This window comes from Brachionichthys hirsutus, chromosome 4 (genome assembly GCF_040956055.1).
Source record: "Brachionichthys hirsutus isolate HB-005 chromosome 4, CSIRO-AGI_Bhir_v1, whole genome shotgun sequence".
NCBI lineage: Eukaryota > Metazoa > Chordata > Actinopteri > Lophiiformes > Brachionichthyidae > Brachionichthys > Brachionichthys hirsutus.
In genome coordinates, this window is record NC_090900.1 from 11000419 (window position 1) to 11022654 (window position 22236).

General features: G+C 44.4%; 3 protein-coding genes across 4 annotated transcripts; 2 read left to right on the top strand and 1 right to left on the bottom strand.

The window, feature by feature from the left end:
* The first annotated feature begins 18 nt into the window (after window positions 1–18).
* LOC137893403 (outer dense fiber protein 2-like) lies at window positions 19–7191 on the top strand. Its single transcript, XM_068738866.1, has 17 exons — window positions 19–227; window positions 487–597; window positions 929–1023; window positions 1206–1338; window positions 1448–1579; window positions 1679–1753; window positions 1849–1920; window positions 2045–2161; window positions 2496–2690; window positions 3078–3187; window positions 3528–3663; window positions 3864–3974; window positions 4404–4667; window positions 5131–5231; window positions 5355–5517; window positions 6132–6257; window positions 6793–7191. The coding sequence occupies exons 1-17, from the start codon at window positions 129–131 to the stop codon at window positions 6958–6960; spliced, it is 2208 nt and encodes a 735-aa protein (XP_068594967.1). The 5' UTR covers window positions 19–128; the 3' UTR covers window positions 6961–7191.
* Window positions 7192–8003: 812 nt separating this feature from the next.
* On the top strand, window positions 8004–14696 carry gle1 (GLE1 RNA export mediator). 2 transcript variants are annotated; one of them, XM_068761078.1, is made up of 15 exons: window positions 8004–8102; window positions 8280–8539; window positions 8605–8788; window positions 9408–9556; window positions 10373–10433; window positions 10566–10823; window positions 11068–11290; window positions 11565–11677; window positions 12135–12347; window positions 12828–13018; window positions 13099–13228; window positions 13316–13420; window positions 13799–13881; window positions 13998–14061; window positions 14402–14696. In XM_068761078.1, exons 1-15 carry the CDS (start codon window positions 8004–8006, stop codon window positions 14468–14470), a joined length of 2202 nt encoding a protein of 733 aa, XP_068617179.1. In that variant the 3' UTR covers window positions 14471–14696. The 2 variants fall into 2 exon arrangements, with proteins under 2 accessions (XP_068617179.1, XP_068617180.1); XM_068761079.1 differs by having other exon boundaries at window positions 8280–8528; window positions 8645–8788.
* A 2422-nt stretch (window positions 14697–17118) lies between these two features.
* On the bottom strand, window positions 17119–20387 carry ptgesl (prostaglandin E synthase 2-like). Its single transcript, XM_068738505.1, is given in 8 exon segments — window positions 17119–17549; window positions 17778–17895; window positions 18013–18213; window positions 18555–18707; window positions 19362–19417; window positions 19674–19862; window positions 20101–20372; window positions 20375–20387. Coding segments are annotated over 8 exon segments (1131 nt in total). The 3' UTR covers window positions 17119–17420.
* Between the last annotated feature and the right edge of the window lie 1849 nt (window positions 20388–22236).

Genomic DNA, 22236 nt, shown 5'->3' on the forward strand with positions numbered 1-22236 from the left:
TAACAGACAGAAGTCGAGATTTGTCTCTGAAAACGAGACTTCTCTCGGACTTCTTTTTAATATACGTTTCGTTGGATCTTTGATGGTCCATTAACGAGGCGTAAACGTCGTTGTAACCTCTCGAAAGAATGAAAACCCGGGATTCGCCACCGCCAATTCACGTACATGTACCGGAGACCACTCCTGTACATGTGTATATGAGGAGGAGTCCTGACAAGACCCCACAGGTTATTAATTAATTACTCTATAAAACGAAACAATTCATTTATATGTTTTAATGAACGTCTGTATTTCCTAAAGTCATCATACGCACTGATTGGTGTCCAGGACTTTGTATATTCTCTCTTATATAACTACTACAATACTGAAATAAATGAATATGCATAATGCATGTTTTTGTCTTTTTCATGAAACATAGCATGATGCAATAAATTTCAAGTGTTTTATCTGTGAGATCCCTGGGGGGGGGGGGGGTTTCTTCTGCAGAACGGGACAAATGATGGCCATCTGATGGGACGTGGAGTGAGGCCCAAGGTGCCGTGGATTCCTCCAGGAAAGCCGTCCTGCCTAAGAGATACAGACTCACAAAAGCATCAGGTCTCATTTACCACTTGACTGCGATGCTTTCAACCAGAGCTGATAACGAAACAGCAAGCGAATACAGCTAAAAGCGCAAAAAGGAAGACAAACTCTGAGTGCTTTAATAGGGGAACGTGTTAAAACATGAGCTTTGTAACGTTTTACTGTTGATAAGGTCACATACATATACTTATCGTGTAAAGGTTTGTGGCTATCATTGAATATTTCAGTATGTTTTTTAAGATAGTTTGATTGTGGTTTTTTGCTCAGCATTCAACTGGAAACCTTTGTGGATTGAATGTGTATGTTCAGTGAACATGATTCTGTTTGTTTGTTTTTGCCTTATCAGAGAAGTAGAGTACAGCAACGGCCAGAAGGTAGAATCCAACATCAGTGTGATGACGAGGAGCTGGCTGCAGTGTCCAAAGATCTCCTCTTCAAAGAGTAAGAATAAAATGGTTTCAGGAAGTAGGAGCCCCTTCAGCAGCTTTACAATTACGTGGCTTTGTGTTGTTTCGTATTTAAAATAAAATAGTAAAATACCTCAAATCTAATTTTCAGTGCGCATGCAAATTGTTATTTCACTTCATTTCTTTCCACCCCCCCCCTTCCACCCTTTCTTTCAGGTCGGTGCCGCCGAGGGGTCGACACAGAGACACAGACATGCTCCTTCGGGCTCTTGTAGAGGCAGAAATTGATGGCGTAGCTGTCGTTAATCAGTTGGCAGCTGTGAAGGAAACGACAAACGGCCTCGCTAAGGTAGCGACAGATGATAACTACGAGCACTTAATAGGTCAACGGGGTAACAGAGATGGAGGATGTCTGCCACTGTACATTACATCTTTCTATTCTCTCAAATGTTGTGTAGGATAAGCGGCTCTCTAAACTGCACACGGCCTCCCTGGTACGGCAGCAGGACTTGCTGCTGGAGAAGTTGTTGGTGTTCAGCCACACGAACGACAGTCTCCGTCAGCTGCTCAGGGAGTGGAGCGGATATGAGGTACAAGATGGAGAAGAAAGCTTAAAGGAGAGCAAATGTCAACGGGCGGCTCTTTGTCTTCTGACGTTTACTTGCTTGTTTGTGCTGTTGCGTCCACAGAGAGAAGCACTGATGTGGTCAGAGCAGAAGGAAGCCTTGCAGAAGAGAATGTTCGACAGTGAAGCAGAGAACGTGGTGAGTGATTTTCATCTGGTCACATCATCACGTGCGCTGCTGATTCACTATTGTCAGTCACGAGACACACGAGAGCTTTCCTGTTTCTATTGCAGCGACTTCTGGACAAACTCACGAGCAAGGAGAAGGAAGCATCTCAGCTTACTGAGCTTTTGGATTTTGAAAAGGTATTAACGACCACACTGTTTAATCTTGGTCAAACATTTCTGTCATAAATTGTCAGAAAAAAGTTTTTCTTCGTACATTCATTCAAGAATCTCTCTTTTCCCCCTGCTTCTCTCCATCATGCAGGACAAAGCAAAGACAACAGAGGACCTGTCAAGAGTCTTACAGTCGACTCGCTATCATTTGGAATCTGAACTGAGCAGAACGGAAACAGAAAAGCTGCACCTGACTGCTCAGATTCAGGTCTGTGAACATAAACTACAACAGGTTGTGAAATTGGTGCCACTGTCGGCATCAAATGGAGACATATTTCAGTTTTGAAGGCAAAACGATTGTTCTTTGACGAGTTAATGTTACACATTGTTGCTTTTTCTGCTCTGATTTGAGAGAGAATCATTCCTTTTTTTTGGTAAGGAGACTCTGAAATGTTTGTTCCTTGTTCCCATGTGGAGGCCAGAAGCTGCAGTCGGCTTTCTAACCCAACGTTTCCATTGTTTGCTGTTATTAAGACTCCAGGGTCTGTCAGGAAAGTGGATGATGTATCTGTTCGTATCTGTTCCTTATGCCATGTGCACAGAGGATGCAGCACAGCGATGAGCAACAGCAGGAGGAGCTGCTCACCCTGCAGGAGGAGCTGCAGTCTCTAAAGCAGCGGAGGGTGATGGAGAAGGAACGGGAGCGGCGAGATCAGGACACGATCGCTGTGCTGACCCAGCAGGCAGAGCGGACCCAAGAGTCCACCAGGCAGCTTGCAGTAAGCGTGCAGGAGAAGGTCCGTGTCACCACAGAGTCACAGTAGAGTGTCTGAGAATCACACAGTCAGTGATTTTAGCTGTGTGACAACAAATAGTAATAATAATAATACATCTTTGGAGGTAGTGTCTTTTATGATCACATGGATAGGGCTCAGAGGATGTTCAGCCAGCCTTTACTCCAATGAAACGCAAACACTGGTTGGAGCTGAGGACAGCTAGCGTTACACAATTCCTTTTTTCACTGAGCAGAACGTTATGGCTGAGTTTGTACAGTCGCTCTGTGAAGGAACATTTGTAGCAAGACTTAGCAAAATGTCCAAAAACACAAATGAACTTTAGGTAGTACAAAAACCCTTTCTTGTCTAACATACGAACAATAATATTAAGACGTGCATGTTTTTAAGGAATCACAGTTGGCTCGAGCTCTTTCCACCTCCAATGACTGGTGCCGCCGCCATTCTGAAGAGGCAGCTGCTAAAGAGCAGCTGGAAAAGGAGATCTCTGTCCTAAAGTTGTGAGTGTACATTTTGAGTGCCTGTGAGACACACTCTTGGTTTGTTGTAAAACAGTTTTTCGATGCTTTTGTGTCAGCATTATACACAGTATGAAAACCCTTCATGTGTTGCACGTTGAATCACTTTCCTCAAACATCACAGTTTTCTAAAAGTTCAGAGAAGATGCACAAAAGACACGATGATTACAACCTGCTTTTAAAATATATAAGCGCTTGTACAAAGTTTTACATTTGTACTGCAAGTGTCATTTTTCACATTGTGATATTTGTGATAAGATATGTATGTTTGATTGGATCGAACTGGTTAAATACAAACTACATGCTGCTCATATCTTCACAGGCAGGCGACAGAACTGACCTCTCGGCTACAATCAGCGGAGGAGAGGAGTCGGGCTGAGCAAGACGAGCTCTGGGATCAACTTCATCATCTTAGTGATGAAAACACTTCCACCAAACTGGAAAACCAAACACTCACGGTACCTTCAGAGGAATCGTCAGCAGATGTCAAATTTCCCACACATCCGAGAGAGTTTAGCGAATCTGTGTTTTCAGTTGTGGTTGTTAAATTAAAATCTCCTTGTTCATCACTCTTCCTCAAACTGGCAAGTTCTTCTGCTGTGTCGACTCATCTTTGATCAAAAGTATTTCATTGCTATTCATTCTGAACCTATATCAGGGTTTGTTGGCATCACATGAGGAGAAGCAACGAGGCCTGCAGTCTGAAGCCTGTCATCTGAAAGCGTCAATCAGAAAACACGACACCCTGGTGGAGAAGTACAAGAAGAAGGTACTCGGGAAAAGTCATAAACGAAGCTTCTGAAATGTCAAAACTTCCATTGATTCCAGTTTATTAAATGTAAAGATTAAATAAATGGAGCCTTACCGCCAACCGATGCCGCTGATCTTAAAAGATAATACTGTACCTACAAAACAATTTTCTTTTCAAAATGTTGCTGCGGGTCAAACTGACTTACTGATATTATATCATATTGAATTGATAAAACATTTGACTAAAGTTTTCACTCCAAATCACAACAAACACAAGCAGTCGATTAGTTCTAGCAGAGTTGGCTATCTGAGAGAGGCGATAACATATTAAATATATTTCCTGTTTTTCTGAACTGCAGCTTTACTCTGCAAATACTGTCGTCATGAGAAAAATAAATACATCCTAAAGTACTCGTGCATTGTGATATGATCACACTCCTCTGTGCAGGTGCAGCATGCTCGTCTGGAATCGGAGGAGTCCTCCCTGAGGCTTGAGATGATGAAGAAAGAGACCCGGGAGGTGAAGCTGAGGCTGGAGAGGGAGAAGGAGCAGGTTAAACGGGAGCTGCTGGGCCGGCTCAGAGAGCTTGAAGTGCTGCCCGACAAGCTTAGCAGGACACAGCAGCAGCTCAGAGATGTCCAGCAGGAGGCTGACGTCCACGGGAGGAGGAACGTGGAGCTCAACTCCACCCTCTCTGAAGTGAGACACAAGGTATCTAAACTAATCAATAAATGAGAATAAAAAAAGACACCGATCCTGTCAAGTTTCTTCTTCACCTGAGGTGGAGCGGTGCTCAGACAATTTACTACTATTGTAGATGTGCTGGACATTCATTGGTACAGGGCGTTGGGGTTCCGCCCATCTTCCGACTACGTAGAAAATCTACTGAAAGATCAACACAAACATAAATCAATTAAGTGATGTGAAATAATTCTGGATTAACAAAAACATTTGCTCTTTTCAGCATTCTTTTTAAAATTGTTTCCAAACTGTAATAGATTTTCACAAGCAGCTGACCTGATGCCGTTTTTATCGATCACATGACCACGTCTGTCATTAATGTAACTATGGCTACACAGCAGTCAGTCATACTCCCCAGTGTGATAATTATCAGGCCGAGACGAACCGTTTCCCCGGTACTTGAGCTGCGATGTCTCTCCATATTCCTCCGCAGGTGGAGCAACAAGGCTCTCAACTGGAGGTGCTTCAGCAGAGGAACGTGCTCCTGCAGGAGGAGAACAATGTCCTCAAAGAGAAAATTCACAGCATGGAGAGGTACAGTGGAACAATTGTTACAATACACGTCTCAATAGGTAGGCCGCTAGTTCTCTGCGTTTCAGAAACAACAAAGTGTTCACATTCCAAGGCGCAGCTGTTGATTTGTGTTGTTTGTTGTAGGAATCTTGAGGACATGAAGGTTGAAAACAAAACGATGTCTCAAGGCCTCTCCTCCACGGAAGCCAGAGCGCAGCATATGGAACAGCAGCTGGAGGGAAAGAGCCGCGAGTGCAGCGTCCTGTCCAGACAGCTGCAACAAACGCTGGATGATGCTCAGAGACATGTGTGAAACTATATCATTGACCACAGACACTCTGATTAACTATTGTTCATTACGGTTATGATCAGGAATCCATCCACTCCACAGATTTAAATAAAGTTACAAGTTCAATATATTCCCTTATCGGACAAGCTTCGGTCACAGCTTTATATTGCACATTTCCCTGATGCATTTTGTAGTGTTATGGAAGTAAAATATTTGTTGACAATGCTGCAGCATGAATCTGAACAGGCACCACAAAGGTCATAGTTTGTGCTTTTTTTTTTTTTTTACATTTAGGAATAAGTATTGAATCTATCTGGAACCGAACAGGCAGGATAAAAATCCTCATGTTTTTATTATTATTATTCTCATTCTCCCTTTAACAAGGGAATTAAAAAACACAATCTCGTTTCTGTTACACTTTGAAGAACACTTTGAAGAGACCCAGGATAAATCATGAATATAATGTTAGATGAGTTGTTATCTGGTATATAATCTGTAAATGTATACGGACCATTAATTAGCCTTTCTTGGTCAATGAATTCTGTTTTCGTGGCTGAGTGTTGTTGTTTTTTATGAATACTGTAGTGCGTGTATACATGGTGAAGGAAACCTTTTTTCTTTTTGGCCTGCAGGTGGAAAGCAACATGCAGAGGGTTTTGACCAAAGAGAGAGTGTCTCAGTCTAAAGCCTTGGACCTGCAGAGCCAGCTAAGCAGAACCAAAGTTGAGCAAAGTCAACTGCAGCGAGGCAAGGAGGAGGTACGTCTCTCGATCCCTCCACAAAACATGTCCGTACTACAGCAGTTATATGTACTCAATTGCTGTAATCAAAAGCAGTGTTGTGGTACTTGTACTTGACTTTTGTGGTACGTTATTCAGAGCGCTGTAGCTGTGGGTTATCTAAAATATATGATTAGTTTTATAGATGTAATTAAACGTCAAAATTATATACAGAATACAAAGTACATTTTGAAGTGGATCATTTTGTTTAAACTTTAAAGAGTACTTTTACCTTTGATACTTGGTTCCACTTCTGGTTTATTATATTTCGAAATACATTAATTTCACCTGTCAAGTAAAACAGCATTAAAAAAAAATGTACTTACGTACTTGAGTACAGTCATTATCTTCCACCAGTGCCATTGTCACGACAAGTTTGTACCTATGAAGATTTGCTGTAGATGTCAATGAAGAAATGAAGAGTTGTCCATGGATCCTTTTGGGAATTGCTGAGTATTGTAACAAAATGTGGTATAAAAATGTAAAAGTTGTGTGTGATTCTATTTTCCCTCAGATGGAGCGACGCTTCCAGAATCAGCTGCAGAACATGAAAGAAAGATTAAAACAGTCAGACTCAACAAACCGCAGTCTGCAGAATTATGTTCAGTTTCTTAAGACCATGAATGGAAGCATGTATGGTGAGCCTTTGCTTGGAAGCGGACTGGCAAATTCTCCAACCTGATTTTGACCTTAGAATTATATGTACCATCTATAAAATGTAGACATTTTGAGTGTGTGAGAATGATTGTCTGTCTCTATGTGGCTCTGCAATAAACCGGGGCGTACCCCGCCTCTCGCCCGTTGACTGCTGGGATAGGCTCCAGCACGACCCGCAACCCGGTAACGGACAAAGCGGTTCGGAATATGAATGAATGAATGTATTTATAAGCTTTTTGAATAAATTACCAGTACTTCCTACATGATTGTTGATCCTGATTCTCTCTTTTTCCTTGATTCCTTTTCTCTTTGATTGATTTGAATTTCAATCCAGGACCTGCTTGCTGTGAGGAAACAGCGCTGCAGCTGCAGAGTAGATCACCACATTACCATGTGTTCAAAATATGATCTGTCTATGAATGAAGTTTTAAAAATAATCTCTGATTATCATTTGGATTCTCATTGAAAATGACCCCCAGATTTTGGATGACTCTTGTCCATTCCAAGCTTTTATGTGTAGCTAGATATCTTATTTTTTCTCTCGAGAAACCCTCCTTAGATTTTTCAAGATTAAAAAAAATATTGTTCATATGCAATTATAAATAAGATGGAAAAATAAGTATTAATTTATCAATTACATTGGTCTTGTTTTCTGCACAGACTTTATTAGATGCAGAAATCTCGCTTTATTAACTTCTTACCATTATATGGGTTGTAAAGTAATCTGGGCCAGATCAGTCACTGTGTGTGTGTGTGTGTACGGTGGCCCCGAAGGACAAAACACAAGAAATTATAGAGTACGCAATAAAAAGAAAATCACGGCAGATACCTACCATTTCCGGCAGAACCTTTTTAGTTTGCGTGATTTTATTTTATTGTGTTTTTTTCCCCTCAGGGCCACCGTACAATGTGAGTTCCGCGTTTATGACAGGAAGTAATTTTCGTTTGGTGGCGGAAATGACGTCAGTATTGGTTTCATCTCGTTCAAATAAAGCCTGTAAACACCGTCCTGAAATTCAGGGGCTCCGCTCTGGTTGTTTACCCGCATTGTGCGCACTTTGCTTCGTGATGTCTCGGGAAGATCTCCGGTGGAACACTTTACAGGCGCTAAAAAACTCGCCCAAAGGAAAAATAGTCTTCGATCCACGCTGGTGGGAAAAGGGAGCGGTGAGTCTACGCGTATGTTTAGCATCTATTAGCTGGCTAGGAACTCGGGCTGTTAAGCATGATTGAAATGACGAAATGGATTTAAGATTAAACATCGTTGTTAACAATTAAAACCACGTTGCAATAATGTATCCAGTTAGTTCTAAATGACTTTTAACGGGAACCGTTTTCTTGCAGGACATCTTGGCCGGGTCTAAAGATGCCCCCTGCCTGTCCTCCAGCTGTGGGCTCATATTGGAGCATCTCAGCCCCTTGTCTCTGGGCTCATCCTGCTTTCTGAGCTCCGGCTCTGGGGATTTGAGCCCTGCTTTCCCCAAAGAGTTCTCGGCCCCTGCTTCCTCCACGGGGTCCTTCTCTTGCAGCGATGGCAATGCCAGGCGTAATGCAGTTAATGGATCCTGCCGATTAAGGGTGGAGAGTGAGCAGGTAAAGCCCTCATCTTGAATATGCTAATGACAAAGGTTAGGAGGGGGGGGGGGGGGGTTCTTTGCAGTTACCATTGATCTCCCCGTCTCTGTTTCTGTAATGTTAATAAGCTGCAGGCTCCTTGTGATGAAGAAAAGGTTGAAGATGCAGAAGTGTCCCGTCCTGCGTCGCCCCCTTCCATTTCCTTGCTGTCACCCAGCGCAACGCAGGTGGCCGGCCAAATTATCAAGTTTGAACAAGAATACCGACTAAAGGCCAAGGTCAGATTCAAACCCACCAGGGTGGGGGGGGGGGCGTCACCATACTAATGTTAATGACTCCTGAGGAGTCTTATTGCCTTGGTGGTTTCTGTCCTTTCTTTGTTTTCTGCTCCAACGCGGGTATAAGTATCTAAACCCTCTTGGATAAGAGGAGAAACGTCTTCAACCAAACATGAACAAGTCCAGTTGACTCTTTGTTTTTTGCTCTTTGTGATTTTCCTTGACCTGGATGACTGAGAACCTGCACAGAAGATGCAAAGAAAACTAGTTGATCCATTTTTAACCCAAACAGAACTGATATTTTAACTTGAGAGGAGTTCAAAAACCCTGATATTCCATCACAGCCGTGCTCTCCGTCAGTATTTCTCGTGGCTCTTGAGTGACCTTTCCACTCCTGATGCAAACGTTCAGGCGGCTCCGATTTGGTGACCCATCTTCCGGTTGAGCACGTTTCAGAGATGTTCACCGGCGTTTTCGTCTGGAGTTGGAGCTGAGCGTGATTTTCTCTTTTCTTTTTTTGTGATCTGTGTATTCTTGCTGATAGACTAATGAACTGAAAGTGCAGATGATGATCCGTTGCCCATTTATTCATCATCATCATCATCGTCTGTCCTCTCAGATGGCTCTCAAACTGTGGCAGGAGATTCAGGAAAAGAAGATGGTGACGGTGGCGAGCTCTGGGTCAGAGCAACTTAAACGCTTCGAAGAGTTCATGGAGCTGAAGCGGAGGCAGGAGCACCAGAGCATGAGGGACATGATGGACAGAGAGTAAGAGAGCCCAACAAGGAGGCACGTCTCGGGGCTTTGAACATTGCTCAATGTTTGTTTTTAACTACAGTAGTACCTCAGCTTACGAATGTCCCTACATCCGAAAGTTTCAGGTTACGAAGTATCTGAATGGGAAAATATTGCCTCTCGTTATGGAGGCGTTTCAGGCTACGAAGCTGCTCTGCCATTGGCTATCGCCTAAAATCTGCCTGGCAACCCGTTGCGTATGCGTGTATCCCAGCACGCTATTCGTGTCCCCCTCGTGTCACCCGGAAAAAGTGTTGACAAGTCGGGCTATTGCTCATTATGATGACGTCTGCCTCGCACATTTCCGACGGATTGTCAAAAGCCGGCAAAAGCAGACGTCATCGGATCAGTTTTTCAAGAAACGCGAGGCAGAAAACACCGCAAAGGACCAGTAAACAAAGAGGACAAAAAGTAACAGCTAACAGGTAGATTAATATTTAAAAAAAATATCATAATGTAGCGTCCGTCGGACGCTGGAATAAGCACACGACGGGTAACTCTCCCTAACTCCCGCAGCTCTCCCGTTCTCCTCCTCCTCCTCGCGGCACCGCCACACACACACACCGCCCCTCCTCCCTGGATGCCTTTGCGGACTCTCTGCAGCGTAGGAATAATGAACACTCCTAAAACATGAACAGTTACAATACTTTTGCGGGGCTTGGAACGGATTAGTGCATTTACATTCAAAATGCGTCTCTACTTACGAAGTTTTCACGTTACGAAGCTACTCCCAGAACGGATTAAATTCGTAAGTAGAAGTACCACTGTATCTGCTTTTCCACCCTGCAGAACTAAGGAGAGTATCGGCCGTCAAGAGAAGCTGAAGGAAGAGCAGCGACACCGAAATAAGGTATAAGACCTGAACATGTGTAAACAAGATAATTAAGGGATTGAGGCAGCAGCGCCACCTGCTGTGCCATCAAGTAAATCCCCCCCCCCCCTTACATTAAGAAGAAGTTTTCTTCATCATCCCCTGTACTAGATCCTCAACCTTCGCCTGAGGGAGGCGGAGCAACAGCGCATGCGGGAAGCCGAGCTCGAGCGACAGCGGCAAGCGGAGGGCAGGGAGAGAGTGCGTAACCTCAACGCCATCCAGGAGGAGATCCTGCAACTCAACCAGCTGCTGGATCCATCAACCCAGAACAAAGCTGATCTCCCATTGGCCAGCCTCGGTTCCCTCAGCACCCGCGGGAACCAGCTGTGCACTCAGGTGTCAGAGGTCGTGCGAAAGACTGCAGAGGTCAGCTTAACTGTCAATTCTGAATTGAAGGTTTTACATTCAATGGGAGAAAGATTAGAGAAAGATTCAATTTTAAAGAGGCATCCTAGGTAATTGAAACGTCAAAATCAATCTCCCGATTAGGTTGATGCATTCTTTTTTCTTTCTAGCTCCTCTTAGAGTTCTAGATTAACCAGATTAGATCGGTGATGTGAATCATCCCACATCAGGAGACCGAGGGACATAAATGCTGTGTTTTTGATAGGGCGAGTTCCCCAGTGTGGACGACATGACCGTCGCCGAGCGAGCCCTCCATGACATGAAAGATCTGATCCACCTGATGCAAGAGGAGTTTGTCAAAGCCCAGGAAGAGAGGAAGAAGGAGCAAAATCAGGAAGAGGAGCGGAGGAAGCAGGTGGAGCTGCAGAAGCAACAGGAAGCGCTAAAGAAGGCGGTTCAGTCGTCAAAGGACAAGGCACAAAGGAAAGGTAAGAGAAGTGTTCTGAAAACCTGCGTACCGTCCCAAGTCCGACGTCTGTGTGGATCTCAGTATCCCAGAATGCATTGTGCCTCAAACACCGATGACGGCAAAGATTTTGAGGATAGCTCGGCTGGAAAACGTGAAATGTGTTTGTTGCATTCGCGTAATTCCACTATAATATATAATCCCACAATCCATCTGAATGAGAAGAATAAGACTTGAACCCCTCGCGTGGATTTGGAGAGACTCCACGAAAGCAGTTCATTGTCGTGTCTCTCCAGGGCTGCAGAACAGCGCTGAGGACGCCACGCTGAAATGGTGCAAGGAGCTGCAGGATTCAACCGCTCGGTGCGTTCAGGCCTTCGAGCAACTCGACAACCCAAAAGATGCCCAGGTGACTTTCTGTGGATGAACGGCATTCCAAGCCGGTTTCACGTTCCAGTTCAGCTGATTTCAGTTCAGCCCCTCCTGACCATCAGAGGAAACAATTCTGAGGCTTCAGTACTCACTCTGGGGAAAACGTGAATCCGGATTGTTTTACTTTAGTGTTCTGTGGCCTGTCCCCCACAAATCTAAATGTTTAATGGCCTCGTGTCTCCACGCTAGCGCTCATCTCATTTCAAAGGCTTCTACTACCGGCACTGTTTCTTTTATAACTCTGGATCATGTGGAGTAAAGCCACACTGGTTCCAGATTGTCTTGATGGCGTTTGGTATTTCCAGATCCAGTCTCACATCCCCAGCCTTCTTGCTGACAGTCCTGTGATTTTTTTTAAAACATGTTTGATTTGGGTACTTTCACTGTGAACAGAAATCCTAAGGAGTGATTTCCCGTCTCTCCTCTCGACTCAGACAAAGAAGCAGAAACTGGAATTCCGGAAAATAGCCACCATCCCCGTCTGTCAGATCTCCTGCAACTCTGGGTCACAGCTCAGAAAGATCTTTGACAAGATTGACAAGCTGCTATCAGGACAGGAGGTTCTGTCCGGTGGGAAGTCTGTCTCCACCTCGCAGCACCCACAGGGCCTGGGGTTCGTCAGCTACGCACTGGCTGAGAAGTTTGTGGTGAGTTTCCCCTGCAAGCTGTTTGGATCTATTAATGAGTCACCTCTGAGGAAGGAGGCCCAGCAGAGCACGCAACGGCTGCTTTAATAGAAGTTTAAAAGGGAAGGGGGCGTGTCTTTGGCTGGAGACGACACGGCAACAAGTAGTTGATGGGTTGATAGTTCACTCATTGAGTCTCCAGAAACAGCTTTTAGCTTCTTATAATAGACAATTTATTGTTGTTCCCTCGTTATTGTAGGTAAAATATTATGGTTAACTTCAGGAATTATGAAGTGGTTCCATTTCCCAGTTGTCTGATCCTTCAGAATTGTACTGTACTATAATTCAGTAATCAGTTGAAGAGGAAACATCTTTTTTATTATTATTATTATTATTGTAAAATGGCTTAAACCAGTGGAAATGAAACCGTGAGCTTTCAAACCAGCGTAACTGACTTTTACGTGCTCTGGTGGAACTCTGGCGCTGATTTTCTCCCTGCAGAAACAAGGCGAGGAAGAGGTGGCCTCTCACCACGAAGCCGTTTTCCCAATCGCCGCGGTGGCCTCTGGCATCTGGGAGCTGCACCCTCAAGTGGGAGACTTCTTCCTCGCCCACCTGCACAAGAAATGTCCGTATGCCATTCCTCATTATCCCCCAATGAAGGAGGGGACATCTGTGGAGGAATATCAGAGGTCAGGCAGATGGGGGGGAAATGTTCATCATCAAAAGAAAAGAGATCACATTGGCATCAAGTACGTCTTGTCTTCATCAGGATTCTTGGTTACCGTGTGGACGGTTCTGGGGTGGAGGGTCAGGACAGTTTCCTAAAGAGGATGTCCGGGATGATCCGCCTGTATGCCGCCGTTATTCAGCAGAGGTGGCCCCACGGCTCCAAGCAGGGGGTGAGATCTCTTTAAGTTCCACTCACCATTTCAAACACTTCTTCAGACCTTTTTTTAACGTGTTGTGTTTTGTACTGGCCGTTTCAGGCTGCTCCTCACGGTCTGAACCACGGCTGGCGCTGGTTGGCGCAGATGCTCAACATGGCGCCTCTGGCAGACATCACGGCTACGGTCCTGCTGGACTTTCTGGAGGCGAGTCTTATTGTGCTTGGCTTCAAAGAGTTCTAGTCCAGTTTGCCTGCTTTGTAGAGTCTTCAGCACCGTGGACCTCCCCGGGGGGGGTTGTAAACATTTATTCAATCACCGTGAACCGATATTATTCATAATAGTTGCGCTGTTTTATTGAATCCTCTTTCTGCACTGAACCTCATTCATGCTGCTGGCAGACGTTAATAAATAGGAGCTGCGAGTAAGACGGCAACACGTTTGTGAAAATAGCACCTCTAAAAGGTCACAAAACAAATCATAAGGGACACGTTATTAGATAAATAACGACACATCTTTTTTCATGCATGATGTCTCAGGCCCTTTATTGTATTTCTAAACGGCACTGGCCTTTGTCTTCTTCAGGTATGTGGAAATGCTTTGGTGAGGGAGTATCAGGGCCAGTTCTGGAAACTTCTCCTGCTCCTTCAGGAGGAATACCTCCAGAGGTACGCTCTCGCTTCAGATGTCGAGACAGCCTGTCGCTGTTCACCAGCAGGTCGCGTACGACCGACACAACTTTAACTTCCCGGTCTGATTTTTTTTCTCTTTTCTGTGTTTCCAGAATCGAAGAAGTGACCAGCAGTCATCAGTTGGGCTCACTCTGCAGACTCCGACAGTTTCTAGAGGTATGCTCTGCTCACAAACTGCTACTGCCAGTAGGGAAGAGGGCAGACACTGATCTGCACCGTTTTTATGAAATCCTTTACTCACTAATTTTTTGAGAGGACACTAATTGTTCACGATTTGAAAGTAGAATTCGGTCCCGGTCTTGCTTTATTTCCGACTCCGTTTGCTCAGCGGACGACATCTCTTGTTATATTCCGTGCTTCATAAAAACATTAAATTTGACCGAGCAGTCTGGCACCCTGAAACCGTATGAAAGAAAAAGGATTATAATAAAGTACAATCACGATTTGATACACTGGAATGAAAGACAATCCTAACCAATTTTGTCTCCACACGTAGAATTCACTGCGGAGCCGACAGATCAGTCCGCCCAAAGGCCAGCTGAGCTCCATGTTCTGGAAGTCGTGATGGAGGAAGATGGCATCCCCGTCCCGAGCCGCACCTTTAAATTACAATTCACTACAGGCTTTATTTTGTAATTACGTTTTTAAACAGTATCTTCATTAGGTTTTGCCATTTTTTTAAAACCATGGCATTGCTGACGTGGCCACACAGCGACTATTCCTGTGTGACTAATGTAGTCATTAAGGAAAAATGTGATTCTTTGTCCCTTTACTCTCTGCCAAGTGAGATAAATCATCGTTCTTAACATATTGACTCAATTGTCCCCCCACGTTTTCAACCGGCTCCAGTTTGAAGGCTGTAATTTCCCCCAAAGCCAGCCTTGAAGATAGGTTCCTAATCCACAGAACCTTCCCAGGGTCAGCCCTCTTTTCCCATGTTAAGGCAGTTGCCCTCTTTGCTTGGGAAAAATAACATTGAAGATTTGTTCATGGTGTTACGTATAACTTAAACTTACAACCATCCTCGGCTTTGCCCGGTCTGAAGTAGGTATTACCTCAGATTGGACGGAGGGAAGAGGAGTCTTTTCTTTTCTTTCGCACTACAATAGGGTTGGGAGGAAATGTTGGGTTTATCTGGTTATCAATAGGTGGGAAGTGGGACCTTAAGTGAGTATGAATCTATCTGTCCATGGTGTAAAACAAAAGCCTTCTTAATTGGACTGTCCAGAAGTACCATAACATATCATACTGTGAATCTCTATTGAAAAAAGAGAAACAGTCTGGAGCTTCTACTCTTCCATAAGAAGCCATTAAATATTATTTTAATTCTGGGGAATGTGCTTGGTGGAAATAGCAAGGGGAAATTTTGAAATAGGTATAGTAGCAGGAGACTCAATCTGTAAACTAACTGTTAGACTGTCAGCAACAAGTTATAGTTCAGGAACAATCTGAGTTCCCGACTGGGTAACGAGATCACTATTTAAACTAGCTGTGTGCCGAGTCTCTCTAAACACAAAGTGCTTCATTAAACAGCAGAGACGAGCAGCACCGTTGACCCCACGACTGATTTAAATAGCTTCAGATGAGATGAGCTCCTTTTGATTGGTGGATGAAGGCAGGAAATGATGAAACCAATCAACAGGCGGACGCAGCCGAAGCACGTTACAGACGTAGTCCACGCCCACTTCGACTGGAGCCACTCACGGACCAGAGATCACCCTCTGTAATTTGCATAGGTAATTCATACAAGCTGGGTCCACGTTGAGAACAATGTGGAGGCCGCAACAGCATCATTGTTCCTCCATAGAGTAAAACATTTGTACTTAAATATTACAACTATAAACAATGAGTTACCATAGTTTTAATAATCAATTCAGAAATTGCCATGCAGTTTGCATATCAAGTACATTCAAAAGGGAATCCTACTACTCGTGCAGCGAGGCAGGAGCTGATTAGGTGAGATGTGTAACAGGTGCGTCTCGATGCCTCCGCAGCTGTGCAGAGGCAGAAATCAACCTGCAGCAAAGGTCACCATAGCAACCCATCTACAGCCACCCCTCCGCACTGCGGGTCACAGGGCAGCTGGAGATGAGGCAATCATCTCACCTGCAAGAAAACGGACAGATGGATGGTTCTGAGGATAAAAGGCGGGGTGGCACGGTGGCGGTGGCGTAGAGGGAAGTGCTGTCACCTCACAGCAAGAAGGTACCCAGGTCAAATCCCATCTGTGTGGAGGGAGTTCGTATGTTCTCCCCGACCTCCAAAAACATACAATTTAGGTGAATTGGTCCCCCCAAATCATGGGTGGGTGACCTTTCAGGAGCCACATATTTACCTCCACTGAAGAGGCCATGTTTCCGTCTGCGCCGGTTCGTCTGTCTGTTAGCAAGATAACCTAGTTCTCGACAGATCTTGATTACATTTTCAGGAAATCCTGGGACTCTCACCAGGAACAGTTTATTGCATTTTGGTGATGACCCACAAGACAAGATCAAAACTTTCAGCCAGATACTGTTGTTCAATGGTGGAGTTGTTTCATGCTGCTTAATGATGGTAAAGAGTCGAAGCTTCCACTGTCCAGCTCTCTCATGGACATAATGATGGGCACAATTATGTGAGTCCTGGTCATGAAAATGGTTACCGTCTGTAACAAACAAAATATATAATAGTGTTAAGAAAGCACTGAGTGCAGACCTCCGCCAAGCAGCCCACCCCCCCCCCATTAGATCATCAAAAGGTTATAAATTGTTCTTGGTATCTTTATACACCAACCACAAGAACTTGAAGTGAATCAGAGTTGACATTTCTTTTCCTGACCTCATTCTGGATCCGATCCAGATGAAATTTGTCGGTAGGATAGAGGTCCACACCCTACACGACTGTAAAATTCCATAAACATCGGTCAATAATAAACAGACACTGAGGAACTCATTTGGTAGCTCCATTGACTGCAATGTTAGTATTATATTATTGTTGTTTAAATTTCAAAGATCCAGAATCTCTTCCAGATCACTAAAATTCAGGCCTGTTCCTGGCAACAATCCCAAAATGTTCTGAAAATGTCATCAAGATTGGTCCAGAATGTTTCGAGTGATCTTGCTGACGGACGGACGGACAAACGAGCTCCTCGGCGGAGGCATGTCTCGCATGTCTCGCAAGACCAGACACGGCTTGATAATGTTGAAGTTCCCACACTTCCCCAGCAGAGGTCAGTAGTAGCCATTCAAGAAACTGCAGACGTGATTATAAAACGATGCAGGAAGCGTCTCAATAGTACGAGCTCTTTATCAGCAAGTCTGTATTTAACGCATTCAGACAGACAGACAAGCTTACAGTCATATCTGTGGTTGCAGGATATCAATAAGGGCAATAGTCCCGTTGAGAACAGGAACATCCTGCGTCCTGGTGATGGTCGCCGTCTTTCTAGCAGCTTGTTCAGTTCTTTTTTTGGGGGGGGGGGGCTGGAAGCGCTCCATGTTCTGTGTTCACCTTCACCACTCCAACTCACGCCGCCGTTATTTTTGGCCCTCGTGGTTGAGCGATGCCCTCTCCACACGCCTGTACCAGTGCTTGACCTTGGTGTTCTCCATCATGTCATCGAACGCCTGCAGGCCCTCCATCACTCTCAGGACGCCAAACACCGCCTGCAAAACAGATGCAGCCGCAGAAAGCAACCTGCAGCCACTTGAACGGTGACGTCTTCTCGTAGCGAACTGTTTGAAGGACGATTTATTTCCCACTTGGATAAAAATGAAAGGTTTCTCCTGCTGTAGCCATTATAGGCCAATATATTAAAAAGTAATCGCTGCATGCTAGGAAATGGCTTGCTAATCAGTTGGCGCGCTAAGAGAGAGACGTGTGCATTCCCTCACCAGGTCTGCAAGGTTGGGTTGATCTCCACCCATGAACTTCCTCTTCTTGCCGATGGCTGCCACCCAGTCATTGACTGCCTTGTAGAGATCCTGCCTGACGTCATCCTGCAGATTGTGCCTGTGCCAATAAAGCAAAAAAAAAAGAAAAAAAACTCACCACTTAAATGCTACAAAGCCCCAACCCTCCTACGCAACAGCCAAAGATGTCTTTCAGGCATCAGGCATTGTACCTTACCGGCTTTTCAACCTTTTGGAGATGAGGAACATGGCCGCAGCACCCACATATTTGGCAAAGAATCCCTCAAAGCTGCCGAATTTCCCCTCGCGTACGATGTAGTCGAAGGCAGCCAGCGCCTCCCCGGTGGTTCGGTACACATTGGGAGATATAAGATGCACGAGCCAATCGTCGGTCCACTGACGCCACTTAACCTCCTCTCTGAAAACACAGGCAGTGTAACTTTAGCTCATAGTAGCAACAAAACTTTAACGTCTGCTTTTATAGCTCGACTGCTGAACTAAAACAAGCGATCAATTAAAGTGTAAAATTCTAGAGCGATGAGTCTCGAGCTTTTTGCTCTTGTATTTAGACAAATCAACAACAGCTTTACCTTCTTTTGGTAAAAACGAGGGTTCTATATCGGTGCTAAATATGAAAGAATTCAGATAACACACAGTTTTCATTGACGTCATAGCGACATACTGTATTGGAATCTTTCAAAATAAGAGCGTGGTGATTTCCATCTCTGGTGTGCGGGTCAGCAGCAGGCCTGGACTTACTTCTGCATCCCCTTCTCTGGGTAAGTCTCTACATTCTCTGCCTCATTCAGCATCAGCCAGTACTTGTTGCTGTACTCCGTCACCTCCTTCCCTCTGTCATTCACAGACTTCAACTCCGGGTAGCACCAAAGGATCTCCGACATGCTTTTATTCCTGCATGACAAAGATAAACAACAAACAACGCAAAGTGCATTTCCTCTCTGCCCTCCGGTGGCAAAGTCATTTAGAACATTAGAAATGTAACTCAGTGGTGTTGGCGCTCAGCGGTTTAATAAATGAAAGAGAAATTGCCCCCAAAAAAGTTTCATTGGAAAAGAAAAAAAGAAATTAGTAAATATTTAATTGATCAATTAATCTGCTGATGTGTTTTCTGACTGATTGCTTTGACTGTAAAATCTGTGAAAAATAATTTCTTAAAGTTCAAGGTGACATTTTCTAGTTTTGTCTGACCAACAGTCCTTCATCCAAATAATATTCAGTTTATCATTTATTTATTTATTTATTTACAGTTTCTAATCAACGGTTGTAGCTGCAGTACGAGGATCACGCAGAATATTTAGGGCAATGTGTAACGGAAATGTTATTTAATATCAATAATTAATTGTGTATTTCTGTTTTTAAATAGTTTTCGGATTCCTATTCTAAACCGTCAAACCTCCATCCTGCTGGGTGGAGGCTCACAAACCCAGAGAGTGATAAAGCAATAATTTACCTATACTCTAACTCATTGATTTTTATGGTAGGATAAAGGCAGATCCTCATAACGCACGTCTCAACGTCCGGCGAGGAAACGGATCTACGACTTACTTGTTGATTAAATACGTCTTGATGCAGCTGATGATGACAGAGGAGTCATTCAGTTGCTGCAGATCAGGAAAAAAAACAAACTGCAATTAATTCTCTGATTGCAACAATAACAAGTATTATCAGACGGGAGAAAAGGGTTGAAGTGGCTTTCTGGCGTCGTACATTTATCGGTTTATCCGACACGGTCGCTCCGGCTTTGAGGGCAGAGAGGCGTTACTCCGAAGAGCAATTCATGAATGCAAAATTATTACACGTAAATCCGACGAGGAGAGAAACCGGCGCGGAAAAACACTCTGGATTTAGTCATCTCACCTCTTCGCCGTTCACCATCAGGATGGGAACCTTTCTGTAGGTCGACCACTTGATCTCCTGCCTCATCACGGGGTTCACCTCCACGATGTCGTGCGGCAGGCCGTGGTAGTCCAGAAACGCCCGCACCTTGCTGCAGAACGGGCAGGTCTTGTACTGGTACAGGGTCAGCTTCAGACCGCCACCGGAGGCCTGGAAGGAGGACGATAACACGCTTTATAACGTTGTTATACACGGCTTTCAACCCAGCATGGTACACGATTTAAGTCTGAATAGCATGTAGAATAACACTAAACTACAACAAGACAAAAACAATATTCTTTATTACCATAAATCTGTCAAATAAATAAATATCATATGTAATGTGGTGAGGTTCACTTCGCTCCATCGCTGGAGTCAGGCCGTCCACGCACATCCGGGTCCCACTCACCTGGGCGGGCTCCTCGGCCAGGTGCTGCTGGACACGGAACTTCACGGTCCGATATACGCCGAGACCTCCGCCGAGAACAAAGGCACAGCCCAGGAGCCTTCCTCCTCCTCTTCCTCCGCGCAGGGAGGACAGCGTATGGCGGACGACGGATCCATCAGTGCCGAACGCCCTCCGTGACCCGTGTGCGCCCACGGTACCGGCCCGACGGGCAAACACGTCCCAACCGACCTTAAGAAGCGGTCTAGCCCAGGCGGCAGCCATGTTGGATTTAAAGTCCCAAAATGCATCGCGAGGGAGAACCTTTTTGGTTTTACAGGTTTTTGCTGCCCGAAGTTCAGGCTGACAGGCAATTTCCCTTCGCGCTTAGACCACATTAAATAATGTAAATGTAGCGTAAAGGTGGAACGATGGGAACCAATTATCTCGTGATTATGAGATGATATAACTAATGTCATTATCATTATATATAATTTTACACAATCCATCGTGTGCAGCCTCCTCTGATGCGTTCTATGCAATGGGTACAAAGATGGTGACACATGCGGTCTCTATGATTCCAAATCATTATTCATGAATATGAGGAATAACTTTAGAATGGATCCGGTTTTGACAGGGCAGAGTAACAAAGACTGACCAATGAGCGTGGATCTGATGGATTTTCCTTAAAGGTAATTGCACTCCACTCAAAGGCTGTTGTTCCACATGTGGGTCAAGTTGGAGGAGGTTGACTGTTATGATCTGCCACACGGGAATTCATCTCCTTGAATCTGAGTTTAAGCCCCTTTTGTGGACTTGGATCGCAATTCTAGTTTTTATTACAAAGTGCATGTGCCAAGAGCGAAAAAGAAATGCACCAACTAAATCCTTTGTCAAAATGCATTTTAATTATTTTAGTGGAAAACTATTCTTAAGGCTATGAATAGTAATGATTACAATGTTATTATTGTTGATTTGAAGGATAACTATGAATCTGTTACACCCGTTTAAATGTTTTATTATTGAATTAGACTTAACTAAACAAACTTATTATATTTTTCAGAAGATTAAAACTATTACCGGATGTATTAAAATGGAATTTTCGTCCTTTTTTCGTAGCGCATCGTGTGGTGCGTTCAAAGCCGTCGGTTTTTCCCAGAGAGCTTCTTATTTCTTCAACAACAGCAGCAGCAGCGGCCTGTTGTCTTGGAAAAAAACAGAGCCCCCCTCAAGCAGCAGCAGCAGCAGCAGCAGCAGCATCCATTAAGCATCAGCGCTTCGGTGGTCAAACCAGGCTCGTCTTCCTCAGACTGACCGCTCCTCACTGGGATGCCGTCGCCGTGGAACATCGGAGACTTCACACCCGACGCCGAAGAGGACCTCTCCGCTGCATTATTATTATTTTGAGCGGGGCGGCGATGGATGAGGACCGGAGGAGACATTGAACATTTTGATCATCGCGCAGGTTTCAGCTGGCTAGCGCTAGCACGCTAACGTTAGCCAGCCTCCCTCCCCGTCTCCTCCTCCACGATAAACACTCCTTGATGCCTTTTTTTTAATATCGATGTCGAGACATGCCGAAGCCAGCGAGGACACCCCCCCCCCCCCCCCCTAAAAGGATCCCTACCAGCTCTCCAGTTCTAACGCTTGCTGGCTAGCACCTTTTCTCTTCTTCTCCACGCTCCTTTATGAAGAACAAGATGCTGGCAGAGGGAGAGTGTTCTTAAGGGTCAACCTGAACTCGCATGGATACTCACTCCATGAAGGTCATGATACTGGGAGAATGATCATGCTGGAAAAACAGGTAAGAAAACTAAACATTAAAACCCCTTTGAATCATGATTGCACCTGAGCTCATTTGCATAAAGGTAATTTTCATTTGCATAAAGGTAACTATTTTGTATTTATTGACCCTTTTACATACATCCTTGAAAGGCATCTAAATCCTGTAATCCTACGCTTGCATAAATCTGCACAGTATCTTTATTTATTGTCTGTTTAATGTCCAAAAATATAACCGAAGATATCGCCCTTCATCGTTTCCCAGAACTCAAGGCAACATCTTCACTTTCTTTGTTTTGCTCAACAGACCAAAGATAAAATGAATACAATATACAGATATATAAAACAATAAAAAAAACATCCAAAAGTTTGAGGCAT